At 41.0% G+C, this 23,903-nt stretch overlaps 1 protein-coding gene across 1 annotated transcript in view; it reads right to left on the bottom strand.

Annotated features, from left to right (window-relative positions):
* Positions 1 to 1,577: 1,577 nt before the first annotated feature.
* Positions 1,578 to 23,903, bottom strand: part of dscaml1 (Down syndrome cell adhesion molecule like 1) — a 108,076-nt gene continuing 85,750 nt past the window's right edge. The window contains exons 15-37 of the mRNA XM_085370125.1: positions 23,413 to 23,618; positions 22,160 to 22,256; positions 21,861 to 21,989; positions 21,468 to 21,635; positions 21,118 to 21,188; positions 20,695 to 20,935; positions 16,717 to 16,863; positions 16,464 to 16,619; positions 14,187 to 14,326; positions 10,457 to 10,610; positions 8,453 to 8,570; positions 7,611 to 7,774; positions 7,366 to 7,464; positions 5,583 to 5,771; positions 4,651 to 4,779; positions 4,342 to 4,500; positions 4,060 to 4,215; positions 3,888 to 3,918; positions 3,627 to 3,745; positions 3,333 to 3,485; positions 2,898 to 3,092; positions 2,446 to 2,754; positions 1,578 to 2,167 (exon numbers count right to left, since the gene is read on the bottom strand). Of these exons, the coding sequence (XP_085226251.1) occupies positions 1,578 to 2,167; positions 2,446 to 2,754; positions 2,898 to 3,092; positions 3,333 to 3,485; positions 3,627 to 3,745; positions 3,888 to 3,918; positions 4,060 to 4,215; positions 4,342 to 4,500; positions 4,651 to 4,779; positions 5,583 to 5,771; positions 7,366 to 7,464; positions 7,611 to 7,774; positions 8,453 to 8,570; positions 10,457 to 10,610; positions 14,187 to 14,326; positions 16,464 to 16,619; positions 16,717 to 16,863; positions 20,695 to 20,935; positions 21,118 to 21,188; positions 21,468 to 21,635; positions 21,861 to 21,989; positions 22,160 to 22,256; positions 23,413 to 23,618 (3,920 nt within the window). The remainder of the gene's footprint in view (positions 2,168 to 2,445; positions 2,755 to 2,897; positions 3,093 to 3,332; positions 3,486 to 3,626; positions 3,746 to 3,887; positions 3,919 to 4,059; positions 4,216 to 4,341; positions 4,501 to 4,650; positions 4,780 to 5,582; positions 5,772 to 7,365; positions 7,465 to 7,610; positions 7,775 to 8,452; positions 8,571 to 10,456; positions 10,611 to 14,186; positions 14,327 to 16,463; positions 16,620 to 16,716; positions 16,864 to 20,694; positions 20,936 to 21,117; positions 21,189 to 21,467; positions 21,636 to 21,860; positions 21,990 to 22,159; positions 22,257 to 23,412; positions 23,619 to 23,903) is intronic.

The following is a 23,903-nucleotide window of genomic DNA, read 5'->3' as shown; positions in this document are numbered from 1 at the left end:
TCTGCTGCGACTTGCTTCTCATTCAAGCTGACACTACACATCAAATAGCATTTCTGCCCGTCTGTGCATATTAGACCTCTTCTCTCAGTCAGTCTGTCTCTTTGACCTGCCAGTAAGCTAGCAGTAGATCACAGTGACACTGTATGGATATGATGATGGACCGGGTGGGTAAAGGTGAAAGTGGGAAAGGACAGAAAGGGAGGAAAAGGGCACAGGTAAAATGGCTTAAAACAAAAAACATAATGGATATTGTGGCGCCATGATGAATCATATAATGGTCGCTTCCTTCTTGAGGAAGTTTAAGAGAAAAAGAGGGACCTAGTTCTTATAATCTGTAATAGCTCTCTTCTGAACCCACTTCTTTTCCTGTGTTTTTCATTTCCTAAGCCATGTCGTCAATCCAAAACAAAGTTCAAAATGCTGGACCAAATTAGGGTCGTTGCGTTACATCATCAGCATCGACCCATTATCCCCTTTCACAGGTACAAAATGAACATTTGTCAGTTTTGACACAGATGTCTGCCCAAGAGGTCAGCATACAGACTGATTTTAAAAAGGTCCATCGTTGGTGTGCCTGCCACATGCATACATTTATATACACACATATACACCCGCGCAAACACGCTTGCACGCGTGCACACACACACACACACACGCACGCACGCAGGCTGTTGAAGGTTTCTGTTACTTGGATCCATTCTAATTTTCTCTTAGTGCACATGAGATTATATTTCCATCATCTGAAAATAAACAGAAAACTGATTTAAAAGAAAAAGGTTGGATTCATCTTGCACTTTATGATGCTTGAATTTTTTTCCCATCTTCTCTGCTTTGAGTCTGCTTTAGAAAAGCATCAATTAAGACCACTATGCTGTATCATCCATTGCATGTATATGAAAATCCCTTTGTCTCAAATCTGATATTGAGACGACGGTCCATCCATTGCCTCTAATGTACGAATCCACGATGGAGTAATCTTTCAGAGCCAGTGTAACACCAAGGTTGGTGGTTAATGCATACAATAAAGCATCCTGCCATGGCACAATGCTGTGATATGAGCTCCTTTCCATCAGAGGCCAAAAAAGCAACATTTTTAAAAACCTAAAAATCTTAATACACATCTCTCTGAAACTCAAGCAACCTGGTTCATTCTACAGCTGTCTTGATCCAGAAAACAAGACAGTGCACGTGGAAAGCATTTTGTGCATAAGTACTGTGTCTTTGCCAGAAAATCAAAATATAGAGTTAACAAATGTGAATAAATCATCTATGTTTTGGCAAAAGTGTTTCCCAGGGTGATGAAGTAAGAGATAAAAATGACACAATAATAACAGAAAGCAATCAGGCAGAAAGAAAGGCAAACCCCTGTGCTGTGGAGACCCAACTCTGACCCCATCATATAATATTGTCAGTGGGAACCCAACCAGCCCCCTGCAGCCTGGCACAGCACAGGCACTGACAGGTAAGCTGTGCATCTGTATGTTTCTCACCCCAATTTTTCATAGAGGCTCTAGGCAAGCGATGGCTTGACCAGCATTCAATGAAGAGTTACAGTGACAGGCCGCAGTGATGACAGGCTACACCAGTGTGTAGGACTTGGAGTAGGCCCCCGCCCCTCCATCCCTTTGCTTCTGTAGTCTGCCTAAGCCCGAGGAGCTGCTCTCCAGGAGAGAGTCTCTGGATCCTCCCATCTTGGAGGAAGATGAAGATGCACCTCCAGGGGTCCCTCCTGTGGCCCCTACTGCCCCACCTCCACTGGAGGATGATGATGCCCCAGAAGCCGCAGCAGAAGCAGCAGCTGCCGCTGCACTCTGGGCTCCTGCAGCAGAGGAGCCAGGCATTGTGAGAGTTCTCTGGGGAAGTGTGGAGCTGCTAGAGCTAGCAGATGCCCCTCCACTCCCACTGCCACAACCACCGCCTCCTGTTGCCCCTCCTGAGGAAGCCCCAGAGGATGTGAGATTGGACAGACCAGAGTGGCCCATGGTTAGGGCCTGCTGTTTTGCAGAGTCCATAGTCACATGACGGCCCTGGGTGTGGTATGCACGTTGGGCCAGGCCACGAATAGAGGCTTCACGTGGTGGGACCACTGGACACGGGTCATGACGCTCTGCCTGCTTTCGAAAAAAGGGGTCTGACTTCATGTAGAGGGGTAGGTTGCAGTAGTCACCTGGAAGGGAAAAGTAAAATTTATCATCACTGCACAAGCTTATAGGATATAATGGATAGTATACTGTGCACCACAATAATTGCTATAAACTCATCTAATAATCAGAATACATGCATACTATCTACAGTTTGTTTGAGTTATTTACAGAAAACATTTACTTACATGAAGTCTGATTTTCACAATACAATTTTAAGCCTTTGGCCATACTTTTTAAATTTGTTTTCATATTAAAAATCCTAACAGACAAAAAAGAATCATGCTTAGAGGTGACAACTCACTCTTGGCGCGATGCGGAATGGGAACAGCTACATTCTTGCCACGGTCATAGTCTTGGGGTTTAGGTGGCGAGGCAGTAAAACGGCAGATGCCGGGCTCTGACGGTGTGCTCATGGACGTCATGCTGTCTGCATTGTCGTTGGTACCTGTAGTCATCTGATCAGATGAGCTGTCAGAAATAAAGCACTCTGTAATCTCAAATTTAGCATGTTGCAGGTGTTCCTCCAGCTTGGCATGCTCATATGCTCTTGCCAGCTCCTCGTAGGTGGAGGAGGCACTCTCTGTTGACACCATGCTGTTGCGCCCTTTATCTGTTCAAAAAAATAAGGAAAGGAAATGAAGGCAAGCCCCTTTCATAGCCTACTGCAAAATCACATTTGCTTCCTGCAGATAAATAGCCTTAATTGTATGTACATGCTAATGGCTGTAAGTGTCATTTCACCCATGTACTAACCTGTGTCCTGCGAGAGGCTGGCACTGTAGCTGTCACTCTCTGTGACAGTGATGCCATGCTGGGAGCCAACTGTGCGCCAGTCTGAGGTGAGAGTACGGGCTGGCGTAGAGGCCTGGCACTTGGTCAGAGTCCACTGACTAGAGTAGCGGTTCCTGATGCTGTGGGCTGACTTAACACTCTTCCTTGACACTGGATCTGATGGTAAATGGATGAAGAAATAAGAAGGGTTGGATGTTCACAGCCGGAATAAATCAACAAGAATTTAAAAATAAGAAAGATTGGTCTTCATATTTTGGTCCAGAGAACATTTGAATCATTCATGAAAAAATAATACTAATAACTCAATTGAACTGAGCAGAAATGTTGCATTTAATGAACATATTCAAGGTTAAACATTTAATGATATAATGGAGAGTGAGGAGTAAAAGCACATACTGGTTCCTGGCCGGATGTCAGACATGTCAATCAAAGGGCCAGTGTTCTGGATGAGGGCAGGATGATGGACTGACACACCAGTGCAAAAGCTCTGAGGGTTCCCAGTTTGGTTAAACTCTGTGTCTGTCACAGGGATAGTGGCCTTGTCCTCACCTATGACAGGCAGAAATATTGTGTGTCAACAAAATAACAATTAGCCTAACACCGCATTTCATGTAACGGTCATCGATTCGGTCCTCGGCATAGTTGTGTGAACATATGCGACAAGTCTCTCTTTCTCTCTCTTCCTCTCACCGATTTGCTTGATGCCTTCTTTGTCCTCAATTAGCAGCTGCACTCTGGGGATGTCGATGTGCAGCCGTGGGCCCTGAGGAGGCCCTTTAACCGGGGTGTCGAAACTGCGGTTGTTTTTACTAATTCATAGATACAAGACGAGCACACACAAACATGCATAGTTTGAAGAAAATGGGAAAGAAAGTTGATTTTTGAGTGGATTTTAGGTTACGCTTAATAATATTTCAAGCTTAATTTGCTGAGAATACATTCCAGTCTTACCTGATCAGCATCTCTGCTAAGCTTTTGGCATCTAACGAGAACAGAGGATATAATTAATTTTTCATTTTTTTTTGACAAACAAGTATTCTTAGAATAAATGCTCTGCAGGCTGAATGTAATATTCTCTCTCATTTTCACCACTTATCTCCTCTCTTCTTATTTCTTCTCTCACCTCTCAGTCTCTTTAGTCTCTTTTCTTTGCGTTTCTTGCGAATGATGAAGAGCAACGCAACACCAAGTGTGACCAAGATCACAGGACAGCCAATAGAAAACAGCTTCTTGACATCGTCGTTCTTCTCCAGAGGGGATTTAATTGGCGGTATTGTGCCTGTAGAGATCAGTTTAATGTGCTTTCATAAGACAATATCATAAGGTACCCATTTTAATGGATTTCTCATTAAAACAATGCCATTTATCCAAAGTAAATGGCAAATGAAGATCATCTTGTACTCACTGCCATCATAGTCTAGAGTGGCAAACTGGGAGCTCTGGTTACCACAGCCAGCACTGTTACAAGCTTTCATCTTTAACTCATACCAGGTGGCCTCACGCAGCTCTGCCAGGAACACATCTGTGGTGGCGTTGGTGCGCACGTTCTGCCATGTCCAAGTGCCTGCACGAGTGCACACGACTCTTAATTACGATCACGTTTTTTCAAGAAAAAATAATATATGTGTCTAAGTTTGGTCACTTTTCCATTGAATTTATATCAGGACATCTCCAATATTACCAAAAACTGAAAAATGAAAAAGGAACCACTCACCTTTCGGTCTAAATTCTAGCGTGACAGCTGTGATCGGACAGCCTCCACTGGCCCAGCCTTGCAAGTTGAGGCGAGCATGGCTGGAGTTAATGTGGGTGAAGACAGGCTGGTCTTTGTTGAACTGGGGTTCTGTAAAGGCAGCAACGGTTTGATGCAGAATATGCTCAGAATATTAAAACAACATTTGGAATGGCATTTCACAGGTAATATGGTTAACACAGGTCATCAGCAGCAGACCTGCACACAACATTCAGTTAAATAAACTAAATAATATATTGATGCAGTTACAGCAAAAACTGAAGCAGCAAAGTTTAGTATTGTATGTAATATGTTTGCATAATCTCTGAGAGGTTAAATATGCATTTTGTAATGACTACCAAATTTGAAACTGGACTGCACTATAAGAAGTTTAATGACAGCATAAACATCCCGCTGGTCAGTCATATCACTGTCCATAAAACAAACCTTTCCCACTGCATTTTGAGAGCAGTGTACATTAATTTAAAGCCTTACTAATGACACGTAACCTTGCTTTGGAGCCATTTGTAAATGAAAAAGCATTAAATGTATCAAATGTTTTAATTCTGATATTTAATATTGAAACTAATTTGATATCATTTGAATAGACTGAAGCATAGATGAAAGAAAATAACCCTCCTGTAATAAAACACATGATCTATTCGTATATCATCTATTCATTCACATTTTTCAAAAGTCAATTCAAATTTTGAGATTGCGGAAAAGATACATTTAAAGGTGCATTAAACACTTTCAGTTGACGTTTTTTGTTGACCTCCTCACATGTGACCTGCTGTATTTTCTGAGTGTTATCTAGAACCCCTTTTCAAAAATAATTCCATTGTGTAAAAATATTTTTTTTTTACTTGTCTGCTGTATATATTGTTTAAAGTCCTTTTCTGCCAGCTTCTCACCTCGCCCGTGAGTCTTTGCCTCAATGATCTCACTGATACGTCCAGCACCAACGCTGTTCTTGGCAGCCAGCTTGACTTTGTACCAGGTCCCACAGCGCAGGTTGTCCAATTTGAAAGAGCGCTCGCTAGAACTGATGAAAACATCTTTCCATTCCTCTGTGTTGTCTACAGAGTACTGCAGAACAAAACCTGCATAAGAAATGAGACATGCACAAAATAGTTTTTTCTCAGTTTGATGCAAATCCCTCACTAATATAAAGTCTACTGAACTTTCAGACATTGGTACCACTCCTGGCCACTAGATGGCAATGTATGATTGCACTTCCCTTGTCCAGTTAAGCCTCAATTGGAGGATGGTGTAGCTGCTCTCTGTCTATGCCGCCATTAGTTACCTACAAACCCCAAGACTGGGATGGCGCTGACTGAGCATCTATGCAAATGAGGGCATGCAATATGGTGACTGTTTTTATAATCAGCTGCCTTGAAGAGCCAACTCCCTCCCACTCTGAGACACCTTCCATCTAATCCTCTGTCTTTCCTTCTGCCTGTATATGATTACGCATATATGACTGTCTCACTCTGAGTGTTTCCTTGTACTCTTTGTACCATCTTCATTTCCTTACTCTCTCTCTTTTTCTAACAGATGGTGCGATGGAGTCCAAAACGTTAAAAAGGGTTAACATGCAGATCGAGCAGTGTCTGTAAGTTTTATAGTCACCCTCGGTCTGTCACAGAACAGAAGAGGACACAGCAGAACATAACAGAAGATAGCACAGTGAACAGTACAGAACAGCACAACAACAGGCTGGAAGAACACTATGACTGACTGCTGTTGTACATAATATAAGATTCTCAGTGTATGGGACCAGTCTGCAACATTTGGCGATTTGTCTATTTAGAAATTATTTTATTTTTACACAAACTGGAAAAAAGTCCTCATTACCAGCTGAAAATGGCTTTATTAGTGCACACTAGCATGTTTTTTCTGAAAGGGAATCATATACAGACATCAGGGCAGTGATACTGCAAAACAGGTGCGTGACAAGGAACTATTGCTGACAATGAGCCGGTGGATTTAGCGACGGGACTTCAGGCTATCACACAAGTTCTACAGAAAAGATTTATGGACACATAAGACTAGATGCTGTATGCAAATACTGGCACATCCCTATTTGAATACTAAGCTGCACATCCAGTAGAGGCTGTTTAAGTTTATGCATTATATCCTGTTTCAGTTTTGCATAATGCATGCACGCAAGTCTTTCTTGGGTCATCCTGGCAGCACGGTTTCCAAAAGGAGTATATTCTATTCAGTTTTGGAGGCCTTCATGTGCTGATTGCAAGAAGCTATTACTAAATGTCATCTACTGAAATTTCTCTGGTTTTATTTGTTTGTTTTCATTGTCATTTATTCTGTAATCACATAAGGTAGAATAGCGGCTTTACCAAAACCATATATGGTGCTTGAGTGTGTCATATAGAGCAGTAATAAGTTAAACTGCCACAGCCTGACCAAAGGGAGAGACCCAGTCACGCACACTGTGGCCATCTTCACATACAGCTCATCAATAATCAGCTAATCAAACAGACACACAATTAACAGGGAAACATAAAACCAAGACACCATTCAATAAACTAATAGGTCAATAGAGACACTACCAATAATGCCAGGCAGGAGACAAGCTGAGGCACGACAAACATGTCAGCTATAGACAAGAGGAAAGTAATGTGAGTACACAAGAGGAGAGACAGATATACGGCTTTCCTCTGAAAAATTACGCACCTCTTATAGAGCTGCCGCCATTGTCTCCTGGTATCCAAGCCAGAGTGATGGAGGAGGTGGAGGTGGTAGAGACGGTTAGACGTGGCTGGTCTGGAGGTACTGAGGACGAGGCACAGAATCTTATAATACCATGACTTATATTATCAAAGACATACTTTTGATGAGTTATGTATTCATTTTGGCAAATCTTAATGTTTATTACGTAAAAAAAGTTTGCTAGTGTGTCATTATAGCCATTCGCTTACCTTGCACCAAAAGGTTGACTATAATAGTGTCAAAGCCAAGTGTGTTTGTGGCTGTGCAGGTGTAGTAACCAGAATCCTCAGCTTTGACAGAGCGCAGCACCAGAGTCCCATTAGCCAAAATGAGACGCTGCCCATCTAGAGAAACTGGTATGGCTGTGTCCTCACTATTGAAGAGAAAGAGACACTGATAAGAGGACCTTCAGTCTATTATTAGGGTTAATTAAGTATCAGCAGCCACTTTGAAACACCTATGGTCATAAAAATTATTTAATATAATAAAAGATTAATAAAATTGAATTAATTCTAATCTATTTCTCTGATTAACAATGTTAATGATTTATTAATTTTTGCTATATCGTTATATGTTCTTTTGTCTTAGTTTTACTCATGAGGATGGACTCCAAGGGGATACAAGAGAAACTGGGACTTTTGTAGAAAGCTGCAGCAATAAGACAAACTTAGTTCTGTTCAATATTAACTTTATCTCATTATAACCATACTGGTGGGCCCTCCACAACAGTCCCAGCTTCTCTCGTGGCCCCTGGAGAAAATTAATTGCCCACTCCTGGTTAAGGTGGATCACTTGTGTTAAGATGTAAGTTAGGATCTGACTTGGTGTTTTGCATAGTTTCTAGTCTGAAGGTTTTCATAATAATTTTTAATGGCTCATCCAACCAGGACTGCAATGAAGCTGGAGGCTATCCCAAATGAAATTGGCAAGAAGTGAGGTACACTGTCTGCACATTACCTTAGCATGTGCACTTAATTGTCTGTAATCAATTCTCAGAGGAATTACAGCAGCAAGAACACTCTGCTTCAGTATTTCTAGTGTGGATTCTCACCTGTCTTTGGTCCATTTTATGGTAGGTGTAGGTTCTCCTACTGAGCTACAGGGCAGTCGCACCTCTTTCATCCAGGGAGTGGTCACGGTACCGCCAAATGAGAGGATTTTAGCTGGGGCTGGTGCAGGAGAGGAAAAAAGTGAAAGGTGTATAGAGGCAGAGAAATTTAATAAAAAGACCTTTAGAGCTAATTGCATTAACACTCAAGCAGCCCATAAGACCAGCTGAGCAATAGACTAATTAATATGCACCAATCGGATGATTTGCTGTTGTCAAATAATTTTCAAATCCAATTAACAATCACTTGGTTTTGAACCAATACATCCCAGTGTTAATGCATGTGCATACATTGATTTATCTTCTTGCTAGAATTCTTTTAATAAGCACAATTAACTGAGAGGAAATGTGTACTCCCTATAATTCACATTAGAATTTGTTACACTGGCTGGAAAAAAATAGAACATATATATATATATATATATATATATATATATATATATATATATATATATATGTATATATATATATATATATATATATATATATATATATATATATATATATATATATATATATATATATATATATATATATATATATATAAAGAATACAAAGAATGAGAAGAGGGGATATGAAAAAAAAAGTCTTTCCATTCAGGCACATAACCCTCTTATTCTCTGTCACTCCCCTACCCTCTCTGTCTCGCTTTCTTTCCCAAGCTTGGCGTCTTAATGCTAGTGCTCTGGTGCACTTATGTTAAGGTTGAATGAAGTATTGAGTGAGCAAGCCTGGAGGACACTGTCTATTACAGCTGCCGATCAGCAGCACACTCCAATATGAGCACACATTAACAAACCTTTGCATCCAAGTCAAAGGAATGAACAGATAAAGAAAAGGCACTCTATTCATTCTTACGCCTTTATTCAAGAAAGCCTATTGATTTAACTGCCATTTTCATTTTCTTAAACACTTTGCCTCTCTATTGTCTTCTATATTAGTTAGCTCAGCTCTTTTTTCCTCCACCTGCTGCCCACCTCTGTTGCTCCCCTCTTATCATTTCCCTGGATGAGAGCAGTTTATCTGGTGCCCTCTGAACTCTAAAATTAATCGTGCACCTCTGTAACGTCAAAGCGAGCAGTAACACAGAAATAAAGAACGAAAGTAGGGGCTGTGGAGTAGAAAATATAATATTGGGAATAATTACATCACATCTACTATCAAATAAAAACACATGACATGTGCAGCAAGATTACAGTCCTTTATGGCGTAGTGTGTTACCAATGGTATTCTTGGTGACTGCAGTCCCAAAATGCCTTTAGATCACTAACAAGCTTCTGCTGTGTAGTTTTCTCATGATTATTCTCACCCCATGAGGCAAGATCGGGCTCACACAGATTGGCTTGCCAGTCTGTGTGGCTGGGTCTGGGATCAATTACTTATTTATATATATACAAATTTATAGACAAATCAGTGTATAACTTTCATGTAATGTGCATTTGTCCTGGATTTTTTTGTCTCTCTTCATTAAAACAAAACTTGCATAAAAATTAGAGACTGTTCATTTCTTTGTAAGTGAGCAAACTTATAAATTCAGCAGGGGAGCAAATAATTATTTCCTCCATTGTATAGCAAACGTAATGCAGTAAGAAGATGATGGGGCATGTAAAGCAAAACATCCTTTAAAAATGCTTATTTTTAGTTCATGAGTGGTGCAGTGGGGTGAAGAATAGTCGGAGAGAAAACGAGTGGTTTGTAGAGCAGCACCACTCTAACAGCGGATGTATCCTAATAGTTCCTGAGAGAGAGGACAGAAGCAGGGGAAAATAAACAGGAAAAAGAGGGCACTGTTTGTTTCTTCCACCAAACAAAAGTCGGTCAAAAGATTACTTCACAAATTTAGCATTGAACCTCGATAAAATTATCAAACTTAAATTTTGAGGGTCTTTTATCAACAGTGGGCACTTCCACTAATCATGGGTCTCCCTTTCATATCGAGGGACTCACCTTTGGCAGCTGGCTCCACAGTGACCTTTTCGCTGAAGTTACCTCGGCCTGCAGTGGTGACGGCTGCAGCCCAGATCAGGTACTGCTGGCGGTGGTTGAGGTGTGTGATTCGATAAAACAGCAGCTCTGGATTAGCTTCATACTCACTTGGGAGCTAGAGAAAAATGAAATGAGAAGAGACATTGTTGATTTGGAAGAACAAACTTGATAATGTCCGAAAAATCATTTCACTTGATTAAAACTGTTCGACTACCTCTTACTGCAATTATCTAATCAGCCAATGGCACAACTTAATGCATTTAGATATGTAGACATGGTCAAGAAGACCTCCTGAAATTCAAAAGTGAGCATCAGAATGGGGACTCTGAAAGTTATATGGTTGTTGGTGCCAGACAAGCTGGTCTGATGATTTCAGAAACTGCTGATCTACTGGAAAGGCGATGGTGTAATGGTGCGGGCTATTTTCTTTGCACACTTTTTATCCTTTTGTACCAACTGAGTACCGTTTAACAACACAGTCTAGCTGAGTGTTGTGGTTGACCGTGTCCATCCCTTTATGACCATCGTGTACCCATCATCTGATGGCTGCTTCCAGCAGGATAGAGTGCCATGTCACAAAGCTCAGATAATCTCAAACTGGTTTCACTGTACTCGACTGGCCTCCACAGTCACCAGATCTCAATCCAATAGAGCACTTATGGGAAGCGATAGAACAGGAGATTCACATCATAGATGTGCAGCTGACAAATCTGCAGCAACTGTGTGATTATGTCAATACGCACCAAAATCTCTGAGGAATGTTTCCAGCACCTTTTTGACTCTATGAAGAATTAAAGTCGTTTGAAGTCCAAAAAAGTGCACAATGAGACAAAATGGGCAATTACAATAAAAAGAGTCTGGATTGGTTTGGAAACATGTAGCACTTTAACGGTACCTTTTCAAAATTAAAAAGAAAATGTTTTATAGCATTTCTCCGAAAATTTTAAGTATATTCAAGGTAGCATAAGATAAAATTTTGGGGATTCCAAATACAAGATTGTTTGGAGAGGCTGGAGTGATGTGATGAACTGAGTGAACATCATTTTAACGTGAACCAATTATTTTCTTCCTCATTTTGTATCAGTAAAACAGAGACTAAGATGGGCTAAAAGTTAGAGAGGTTCTGAGGCTTATCATAATGTGGTAAGGCAAAACGGTATGAAAGGATGACGCTGGAGGGAGGGAGGGAAGGAAGGCAAGCGATGCTTGAGGAGAGAGAGGCGAGAGGGTTGGATTGGGGGAGTGAATCCCACTCCCTCGCCTTCTCCGTTCTCCTCGGGGAGGGCAAACAGAGATATGAGAGAGGAAGACAATAGGGGACAGACAAATGAGTCAGTCAGAGATATCATGAACAGTCATACACTAATGAGGCCTATCTACTGCAGGCATCAGCAGTGATGGAGAGGAGAGGAGAGGAGAGGAAAGTAACACAAACAGACAGAGGAAGAGGAATGGTTACCCACAAGCAGTATGAATACACACCAATACATATGCATGAATGTACTGAAACACAGGCACACACACACACACACACATAGAGCCGCATACATGACCTGGAGGTGGATGTGTAATTGCAGTGTGTTTAACCCAGCCATGTGTCTCCTGTCTAGACATATACGCATCACTGTCCCCTTAACACACACACACACACACACACACACACACACACACACACACACACACACACACACACACACACACACACACACACACAGAATCTTTCATTTTTACTGCCTGCCAATCACTATTCACCTACCCACCAATTATACCTGTATTTCCTCAACTCCTACTCTTCACCTACTCCTCAGGTATCCCAGCAGTCAGCTATATATACACACACCTGCAACTCTGGCTGTTGCTGTGCTGCTGGCCTCAAGTAATAAATAGTATGGAAAAAAAAAAGAAAGAAAGAAACAATCAAAAATCAAAAATTCAACACACACACATACACTGCACTGTAAGGCAGCACCTAACATTCACTCGGCACCCTCTAAATCATATTTTACTACACCCAAGCTTGACACCGTCTTACATTTGTGACTGACAGGCACACATACACGGATGAAATGAAGACTGCGATACAAGTGTCAGATAGCATGAACAGTCAGCGAATGTGCCAGACCAGTAAAACCTGCGAAGACACTGCAGCGTTACTGAGCTCTGTCCTAGCCTGCTGGGTTGTTGTCTGCAGAACGGTTTATTCTGTGCAAACAGATTCCAGTATTCATGTTGTTTTTCACATTTATGAGCAGGTTGCCATGAAGGAATCCACTGAGCTTTTTATTACTTCACTATGTTCCCTGTTCATCATCCATTCCTCTTGCCTGTGACGCTCTCTCTATTTTTCTCTCCGACTATTCTTCACCCCACTGCACCATCCTTCTGTGCACCCCCGATGCCATCACTGTTCATCATTTCTTTATCTTTACATTTGTCTGTCATCTGTGGGCCCACTCCTTGCTTTTTCCTGCATCTATCCACCAATATACCCCCCCCCCCCCCCCCCCCTTCTATTTTACATTGTTTTAGCCCCCCGCCCTACTCTCACATACGCATCAATATCTTCTTCTGCACATTTGTCTCTATACTCTCCACTGCAAGCTGAAGCATGGATGGAGAGATGGATAGATAGAGGGTGGGATGGATGTATGGGTGGGTGGGTAGATGCTAGGAGGAAGGGAGGGAGGGAAGAGTGACAGAGTGTGTGTTGCTGTAACGGATATTAAAATATTCCTCCGGCATGGAAATAGCGGTGATCCGGGGAACGATAGAGCGAGATAATGAAAAGAGGAACAAAAGTACTCCCCGCGCGGTGTGTCTGACCCCCCCATCCCTCCTTCCTTCTCTCCAGTCGCACTCATTTACATAGTAATCATGCCGAACTCTGCATGGGGGCTTCAGAAAGAGATAGATAGATAGATAGATAGATAGATAGATAGATAGATAGATAGATAGATAGATAGATAGATAGATAGATAGATAGATAGAGATAACGTGTGAGTGATTTATGAATGAAGGACATTAAGGAAAAGATGTAAATTTCTCAAAGGGAACATTTATATAGTACATGTGTATGCATGCGTGTGTGTGTTCAAGATTGCAAGCAGGTTATATTTCTTGCTTTAAATTCACACTGTTATAGAAACATGAGTTGCATATATGTATGTACCTCTATATCGCTCATGTAATACATTTATGAGTGCGTTTCTGTGTGCGTATGTGTGTGTGTGTGTGTGTGTGTGTGTGTGCGTCTAAGCTAGAGTGTGTATTTGCTCTTGGCTTGTTTTCTGCCCTCGTTGATGAACAGATGAGGTTGTCCTGGCAACGTGATGAGACGCAGATATGTAAATGAGGCTGGAGGGTGAGTTTGCACGCACACACACTGCAGAATGAGGAGAGCTCATTTCACACACGTATCTCGCTGAGACTGCAGCACTAGACCACACACAAAAACACACCCCAACACACACACCTACACACACACACACACACACACACACACACACACACACACACACACACACACACACGCAAATGCTGTAATTAAGTCAAATGAGTTTTATCTCAGCAACATATAAAATGTTTAACAGAAGCTATTTTCTGCATAGAAAATAGGGTCTTGTCCCCTTCACTTTTCCACTTTAATTCATTTGTTTATCGTGAAACTCTCTGCGCCCCTCTTATAACTTACCGGTTGGCCTGACCCGGGGCTGGAGCAGTAAATGGTGTACTTGCGGATGATTCCATTTGGCTTGTGAGGGGGCAACCACGACACTACGACACTGCTGGCAGAGGAGGGCACAGCTTTGATGCCAGCTGGGGGTCCAGGGTCTAAAAAGAAAGAAATGGAGGGCTGAGTAAAATGTGAACCACTTATATTTCAATGTGGTTACAGTAAACGGGAAGTAGTTTTCCCTTTCATCTTTATTATTTGCAGTAAATTGAACATCTTTGGGTTTTAGACTATTAGTTTGACAAAACAAGCAGTCAGAAATTCAATTCAACTTTCTTTTACACATCATAATAACAGCTATCTCGAAGCGCTTGTTAATATTATTAGGTAAAACCCTACAATATTAGAGAGAGAACTCCAGTGATCAATAGCCTGGCTTATGGGAAAATACAAAAGGAATATTTCAGTATTTTCTGCCATTTAATAGAGCACAGATAATGATGTTAAGAACATGACTAGCGGTATACCAGCTGCTCTATATGCATACTGGCCTGCATATAGTAGTGTATTATTATACATTCTAAAAATCTATTGGTTCTTTATTATCATTTATAAAGCCCTAAAAAAGGCCTTATGCTGCATGACTGTAGTCCTCAACCTCTTCCCAAATAAAGATTTCTCCTCATCAGCCCCACTAAGTATGAAACTACTGGTGAATTAATTAATTTAAGACCTCACTTCATTATAAACAACATCTTATGAGAAAGTCTTCATTTGGACACTAGTGACACCTGTAGCTTTACATACATTTAGAACAGACAATATGCCTTAAGTTCCATAAAGAGAAAATGATTATTCTCTCTTTACTATCACCATTTAAGGCTCATACTGAGCAAAAAATTTAAAAATGCATGATCTATAACAACAATGTATGATATGACCAACAACTCCCTTACTCAGTGATGTCCAGAAATTAGGCTGTTTTTGATGGAAATTTGTATTTGGCCGAGCACCAGCAGAATATGACATTAGGATTTATTAATATGAGAGGTATTTGTGCAATACTTAAATATTATTAAGAGATATGAGTTCATTTAGAGTCAAAGGTCAGAAAATCCTGAGAGAACTTGACAACATTGGAATTTATACCAAAATAGTATTTTTAACATAAAACCCACAAATGAAGACATGTAACCACACATTCAAAGAGCCAAATACTGTGGTCCCCTAGATATAAGGCTGAAAAATTAATCCCGGTCTTCAATATTCTTATGCTTGCTGTCTTCTATGTTTATTCATGTAAGAGACAGAGGCAGAGAACGACAGACTGAGAACTGGCTGTTTGCACAATTGCACAGCAAACACTTTTCCATGTGCTGCGGCCAGAACCGAGGGCAAAGGGAAAATACAGAAAACGCTGAGCGTTTGTGAAGAGGTTGCCCCTGGACACAGTGTCAACCCGCATCAGGGAAAAAAGACACACTCAGTTTGCCCCTGATAAACACGCACACTCTCACACACGCACACACAAAGACTAACACAATAGACATATTTGAATAGCAATTGCAGTGGGGCCAGCTCATAAAATGGAGATATGGTGGTGAAAAGAGAATAAAGGCCTTTTCTGAAACGACACATCTTAGAATCATCTGCTCCCCTCTCTTTCCTGCACTCCCTCTCTCCCTCATTTTCTTCATCTCCAGACGCCTGCCTTCTCCTCTGCCTGGCCCCAGGGAGGTGGAGGAGAGGCGGATACGGATGTAATCCACAGCACCGCCAGTGTAAGCACAAAATTAATTCTCTCTAAGCCACAAAGAATTAATCCCTCTCCTTGTGCTGGGTGCCAGGGTAGACTTGCACACAAACAATAGCGCATGTACACACACATGCACTCGTGCATGCACGCCAACACAAAGCCATATACACCTGCAAACAGACAGACTTAACCCCCAACCCATCTCCACACACACACACCTCCAGATACCCGCATGCACAGACTGACACCCTTAGGGTCCTTAACCACACACACACTTTTTGGCTTCTTAATTCTCATTAGCACTGGTAATGGCACATCAGAGCACAAAGAGGTTTAATCAGCAACCTCAGCCTTACAAAGACCCCCTCTACCCCCGCTGGCTCTCTGCCTCCCACATTGCTGCCTAAACCAAGAAAAAGAAACAAAAAACCTTAAACCTGCCCCAAAGATGTGAGGAAAGTAAATGACTCCTCCTGACTGGAGGTCAGTTCTTCACTTAGTTTATCTGTTTGGTCAGAGCTAGTAAAATACAGACTCACAGTCCTCACGGGTTTGGATATAAAGGACGTTGCTCCGGACGCCATCCCCAGCCTGGGTGTAGGCCAGCACTTGGATGCTGTAGTTAGTAAACTTTTCAAGGCCTCTCAGCTCCACTTGCTCTTTGGTGGTTGTGATGTTCTGCATTTCACCCCACTCTGTTAGACAATAGGACAGAGAGAAGATTAGAATGCAAACCTGAGACATTTAGTGATCGCAATTTAACCTGGATATAACAAGACAAACTCAACACACCTCCGTCTGGGAAAACAGCCCAAAAAACAACACGATATCCCTTCAATACACCGTGAAGTGTCAGTCTTGGAGGCTCAGCCCATGTGATAACTGCTTCGTCAGATGTTACAGAAATGGCTCGCACATTCTGAGGAGGCTGACTGGGTACTAAAGACAAAGACAGAGGACAAAAGGTCAGATGAGTTATCCAAGCTGTGAATCGTCAGGTATTTAAATATGTAGTGCACCTTTTCAGTAATGAAGGTCTGATCATTGAATGTTGGAAAAACAACTAATTTGACTGATTGCACTACAAAGATAAAATGCGGAAAATCCAGGAATTATTTACTCTTAAATATGTGGTTTATCATTAGAAGATAGATTTCTTTCCATGCTGTGGAACTGGATTACATTAGGGGAGCGGTTCTAAAACTTTTGTTGTCATGTCCCAGTTCAGAAACTGAAAAATAATTCATGTCCTTCACAACACAAATTTCACATTTTATTTTATGGAGTAACCATAAACCAAGTTGAGTTTGACTTAAATAAAGGCCACTGTAACAGCATGAATAAACACTTTTTTCCCTGAAAAAATCATATTGCTTAACTTATTTTCATTCCATGCTTTCTGTCCAAATGCCACAGTGCTCAATGAACTTAAGAAAGCTAATGGAGATGTAGATTTTTGAACTTGTGTGTGTATGTATATATATATATATATATATATATATATATATATATATATATATATATATATATATATATATATATATATATATACATACATACATACATATATATGTTTCATAACAGCAGGGTGCAAGATGCTAGCAGGCAGGGCATACATGGAGCGCCATAACCAAGTGGCCGGCATAGTGTACAGGAACATCTGTGCCAAGTATAACCTGGAAGTCCCGAGGTCAAAATGGGAGATGCCCCCAAGGGTGGTGGAGAATGACCGAGCTAAGATCCTGTGGGACTTCCAGATACAGATGGACAAAATGGTGGTGGCTAACCAACCGGACATAGTGTTGGTAGAGAAACAGAAGAAGACGGCCATAGTAATTGATGTAGCGGTCAAGAATGACAGAAACACCAGAAAGAAGGAACACAAGAAGCTCAAGAAATATCAAGGGCTCAGAGAAGAGCTCGAGAAGTTGTGGAGGCTGAAGGTAACAGTGGTCCCAGTGGTAATCGGAGCACTAGGTGCGGTGACTCCCAAGCTAGGCGAGTGGCTCCAGCAGATCCCAGGAACAACATCGGAGCTCTCTGTCCAGAAGAGCGCAGTCCTAGGAACAGCTAAGATACTGCACAGGACCCTCAAGCTCCCAGGCCTCTGGTAGAGGACCCAAGATGAAGGATTGACTGCCCGCAGGGGCGAGCGGGGAATTTTTTTTTATGTTTTGAAAAATATATTTCATATATTTTTCAGTTCAACTATTTTGAAAAACCAGTGTCGCCATTAGATTTCTAAAGTTCATTGAGGTTATATGGATATTGAGTTTTCAGGGGTATCTGCAGCCTGAAGTTAAACATTGTGCAGATTATTTTTAAATAAAGATATGACTTTGGTAGTTAGTTTATTAATAAATCTATTAACAGACCTTCCTGAAACTCTAAAATACATTTCCATATCAAACTTAAAGTGAGTAAACAGGTGATAGATGAAAGGCCATGCCATGTGTCAAGCCTGATGTATAGGACCATTTCTCTTTCTCTGTACAAGCCTCCCTCTGTCTCTGCCAGTCCAGGTGTCCTTTCTATTGGCTACCACTGACCACGAGTCATTCAGGCTTTGAATAAAGACCACTGTTGAAGATGAACAGAAGTCAACTTGTGAGAGAAGGAAGCGCAGGAAGAGAGGAAGAGTGCTGACTGAAAGACAGTGTAATGAAAGAGAAGGATTGGGCCAAGTCCACCAGGGAATTTCTCTGCAGCTGGTGAAGAGAAAGGAGGAGGGAGGAGGATGGAGGACTGGAGGGAAAGGAGAAAGGAGGATCAGAAAACTAAAACATGGTTTTGCATGAATAAAAACTTTAGCTTCCATATCCAAATAATGAGAATGCAACCAAACACAACCCCATTCCCACCTTTACCAGAAGCAAAATAAGACTAAAAATGTGATCAAGAAGGTTAGTGGGTTCAAATGGGTGTCTCTAATAGGGCTTGCTTATACAGATATTTTAAAATAAAAAAACAAAACAAATGAACAAAATAAACCTTACATAAATGACTGCATTAATTTGGGGAAAATAACAATGATGAACTCGGGCTATAGGGAGGAGGACACGCGGGTGATGGGCAGAGGAAGAAGAGAGGAAGAGAGTTAAAAGCAAGGGGAGCAAGGGAAGGGCAGAAAAAGATGAAAAGAGGGATCAGGGAGACAATGCGCTCAGCTGTGGATAATTACAGCAGGAAGCTAGCACAGGGAAAGAGAGAGAGACAAACAGAGAGACAAGCTAATTATAATTATTTTTAGTATGCTTGTTGTTATCACTATTATCATAATGGCCATCAATATCACTGTCGCCACGGTGACAGCCACAGGAAAGAACTGGAGGGCTCTGTCTCTTCTAGACCAATGAGGCTAAGCCAACTGTTCACTGGAAGGACGAATGTGTATGTGATTGGTGTATGTGTGTTTGTTTGTACGTGGTACAAACATGCAAATGTAGATAAACGGAGATTGAGAGAGATAGTATGTAACAAAGATGGCTGTCTGCATTTAGCATGAAGATGAACTGCCCAATGCTAAAGAAACAAAGAGTGAGAAAAGACAAATGAGAACACAAGAAGTGCGACAGATGCAGCCGCCTAGTCCAAAAACTGGAGGCAATGCATCAACCTTAATTCTTTCGAATGGATAAAAGCGAAAAGAAGTCCGTATAGATGTCTATAAGAAAATTATAATACTTCACCTTGTATGTTGTCAGTAAACAGTTTGATCTTAATTGCATATCTTAATTTAATTTGATGTGGTGTTTAACTTTTTTTAATTATGGTCAAAAAGATGATATAGCAGGATATGATTTGCCTACCTAAATAGTGACTGCCATAATGCTAATTATGAGTATAACAACTGTCAACTTGTCGTGACTTTCATTTGTTTTATCAGCAGCCAAAAGTCAATACAGTCGGCATAGAAACCAATGCTTAATATAAAAAAAAATAATTCATAAATAAATGATAAAAGAATTTTTTTAAGAAGGTGTCTGCCCTTGCAATATAAAGTTTAGCCCTTGAATGTCAGGTTGAAAAGCTAAATGGATCAAATTCAATCACAGGACAATAAACAAGGACAAGGATTCATTGCTCTATTGTGATTGCGCCATCAGTTTACTACACCAGCCTCTTCCATCTTTCCCAAACTGCTTTTAAGCTCGGGTTGCACATTTTTGTCTTTTTGTTGGTCAATTTTTGTCATCAGTTGTTTCCCCCCCAAAAGTATCAACAAATCTCTAATGTGTTTGTTTGGTAAACTATGAATCTTGTGCAACACTTTCCAGCCTAAGAAGAGGGTTTTGCTCTCTAAGTGCTTTTTGTGTTTTAGTCATTCATCCATTCAGCATTAACTCTTCTACCCAATAATGATCGGGACGTATTGCAGTATATACACTCTGTCTACACTCACTTTACATGAATCACAGAGGTTATCTGTGTAGATGGTATTTATAAGGGATTGGAATTTCAACAGCCAATATTCATTCTTGCTGAGGCAACAGAGCGAATGTAGTAATTTGAGGTTATACAGCATGGCATGATTTGAAAGAGACCAGACTGCAAAAGCAAAAAGTACAATGGCATGAGAAATAGTGCAGAGGCTGATATTTCATATGACTGACTTTGTCCTTTTCCACTGCACATTTGCACTTATTTGTTTTATTTGTTCCAATATTGCTACAGGTCATAAAGGTAGCCAACATTTACCTTATTATACAGTCCTACAGACTGTCCTACAATCCCTTTACACGTATGTTGACACAGTTGTGTATTGCTCACCGTCTTCTAGTGTTGTAGCATTGATCTCTGAGCTGGAAGGTCCTGTGCCTGCTCTGTTGAAAGCTTGGACAACCACCCCATACTGGGCAAACTTCTTCAGGTTGTCCAGTGTGTAGACCTCACTGTCTCCAGTGGCCTTCATCTCCACGATGCTGTACTGCCCATTACTACCTGGGCCATTTTCTCTGTAACCGATTTGGTAACCGCGGATGACACCGTTCTGCAGCTCCTTCCTTGGAGCCTAAAGGTTTCCATTTGAAAAAATGTTCTCACATTAGAATCAATATTCATATTGCTAGATTGTGTAATGACATTGACACCTCCACACATACATTAAGATGAAAAATAAGTTAATCTGAAGAAATAATGATAAAATAATATAAGGCAAAGCTGGTCAGGAGACAGATCCTTGAAATGCATTACCTTCCATGTGACCCTGATACTCTGAGATGTCACAGGCTGCAGGATGACATCCATTGGAGGACCATCAGGCTCTATAACAAGAGAGACAATGGGACTGAGTGGAGGCATTGCACTAATGTCAGAAAAACATTATGCAACATTAACATTTCCACGTTTCGTACTTTTTCTTGAATATTTAGATCAAAAGAGGTTTCTTTCAGTTTTATTGAGACTAGCATTCAAAATGATTAGTCAAGGACAGATGTCAGAGTCATAACAGATTCAAACGCTAATTGCTCATACAACAAGCAAAAAATAAAATATTTGCCTACATTCACGCGAGTAGAAAGCAGTGCTGTCAAAAGACTTACGTGCTTCCTCTGTGCTGATAGTGAGTTCCTTACTAGCCTCGCTTTTGCCTATAGCATTGTAGGAGTACATGCGGATACTGTAGACAGATGCAGGATGAAGATCCACTATGTTGGCCTGGTTGTTGGTTGGAGAGATATTTCGGGTGGCATGCTTTAGTTCCCAGGAATCTGACAAAACAGGAAAAAATAACACATTTTACTACTTCAACACTTTGGATGGACATGGGAAGTTGGGAATGCTATTGGCATTCAGTTTAAAATAGCTTCAAATAAAGAGGCTCAAATAAAACAAGCACAAACAACCTAGCAATTTTCAGTGTAGAATATACTGCTACTTTTAGGGTCTTTTGCAATACTTTAATAAAATAAATCACCGACTTGACTTTTACTCACCTGTTTTGTTCTTGTATTCGATATCGTATGATGTAATTACGCTGTTCCCATCAAATCTCTGTGTCCACCTGAGATTCATGCTACGATCTTTCACTTCTCGCACCTCTAGCTCTGGAGGGTCTGGAGGCTCTGAGGTTTAAAATTAGACAAAGTGAACAAAAGGAGGCAAGAAAAAGGAGGGAAAAAAGGACCACATGAAAGACAAGTTCAAAGGTGAAGAAAGAAGAGCGTAGTTTTGTAGCTTTTATGGTATTAAAGTGAGGATGGTACAGTACATGCTTTTGCACATGGACGCTTACCTTGCACAGTGAGCTGGATAAGGCCTCGTCCCTCTCCGTAAGAGTTGATGGCATGACAAGAGAAGAAGACTGAATCCTCACGCTCTGCTGGCTTGAGCTCAAGTGAGAAAGGCACAAAGAAAAAAATGTCAACGAGAGAAACAACTCTATGTCTGCATAGACAAATTGTGCAAAGCTTTGTGATGAAGAAGCGCCTCGGTGAAAGTTTTTGCTTGACCATGTTTTGTTTGGTATTTAGGCGACTCTGTTCACCTCACTGAAAGGTGTAACAGACACCTGTACACTCGGCACCCACTGCAGTTTGAGTGCCAAGAATTAGTTTTTGCCTAAAAAACATTTGGTTGGTGTGTGAGGTACACATACACCGACAAAACATACAAAACACTTGATCATCGCTGAGGTTGTGACACTCTCTGAATTCAGTGAACACAAAGTTGCTCCTCATTTATGCGTCTCCCTCCATTACCTTTTGTTAATATCTGAAAAACATGGCATCAGCAGGCTAAAGAAGCTCCGTGCTTTCATTTGAGCCTGGCCAGTGCAGAATTTCCGTTTTAAATGAATTAGGAGACAACCCGTGGCTGCTATGACTGCCACGGTATGTTAGAGGAAAATTAAGACATAGAGATATTGAGAATTAGAATTTCTGTTTTGAATCTGGGATAATAAAGTATATCTAATCTTGTATTCTGATGAATTAATTTAATAATAAATTAATCTCTCTAACTGTTTGCTAAATTTGTGGCCAGCACAATTTGAATTTCTAACAACCCCAAACACACAAACTGGTTTTGCTATCTTCTTTCTAATCTTAACGCTATGAAGCACAGACAAGGAAGGTACAAAAGTTGACACTGTACCAAATAGTTTGCTTTGCGTGGTGAAAGTTACAGCTGTTTTCACACGTGAACTCTGGAATCTCTGGAAAATCACCGTGTGATTTTCTGTTTTGGACTGTGTCTGAAGTTGCACCTTCTGATCGGTTAACTGCTAATTTTATGGCAGGGAGCTAGGAGGACAAAGACCGTTTAATGTCTAAATGAAGTCTGTCATTAGTGTTCACATGTACAATGCTGTCGGGTAATATGTTGAAAAATTCAGGGTAGTAGTCTGGGTGTGAAAAAGTAAATCAAAAGAAAAGATTTAAAGCTCATGCATCTGTCAACTGAATAAGAGTCGGTGAGACATTAATGTCTCATTTCATCAGAAATGATCTAGATCTTCTACTATATATAAGTCTTTTTTTTTTTTACCTTGAGTGTTGACAGCACCTCATCAGTCTTTTCATTGGGACTGGTGGTAATGGAGTATCGGGGGTTGCGATCGGGGTCGATGACGGTGTCACCCCTTTCCCAGCGGATGATGATGGGCCATTCTCCCCTGGCTGTGCAGTTCAACTCCTTCAAGTGACCCTTCTTAGCCATGGTGGTGTTGGGGTGACTGGTGATCATTGCTGGGACTGGAAGGAGACGGGAAATGGAGTGTGAGATGAAGAGAAGGCAAGAATAAATGGGGTGAAGCAGGCAGAAATGGTAACAGTAAACAGATTGATGAGAGGGATGTCAGATGACAGAAGCAGATAAAAGAGGGGAGAGGGAGGAAGGAAAAGAAAGAGTAAGTGGATAATAAGCAGGGTTTAAGTGGAAAAGCAGAAAGAAGGGAAATAGCAGAGAGGAGAAAGGTGGGATAACTGGCAGTTGAAAAAGGTGGAGTTCAGAGTAGCCAAGTTCCATTGCAGTAAAGT

This window comes from Diplotaxodon limnothrissa, linkage group LG14, assembly GCF_057381915.1.
Source record: "Diplotaxodon limnothrissa isolate DT_005_m linkage group LG14, D_limnothrissa_male_GT1.1, whole genome shotgun sequence".
Lineage (NCBI taxonomy): Eukaryota > Metazoa > Chordata > Actinopteri > Cichliformes > Cichlidae > Diplotaxodon > Diplotaxodon limnothrissa.
Note: the sequence above shows the minus strand (reverse complement) of the source record. Positions and strands in the feature narration are given on the sequence as shown.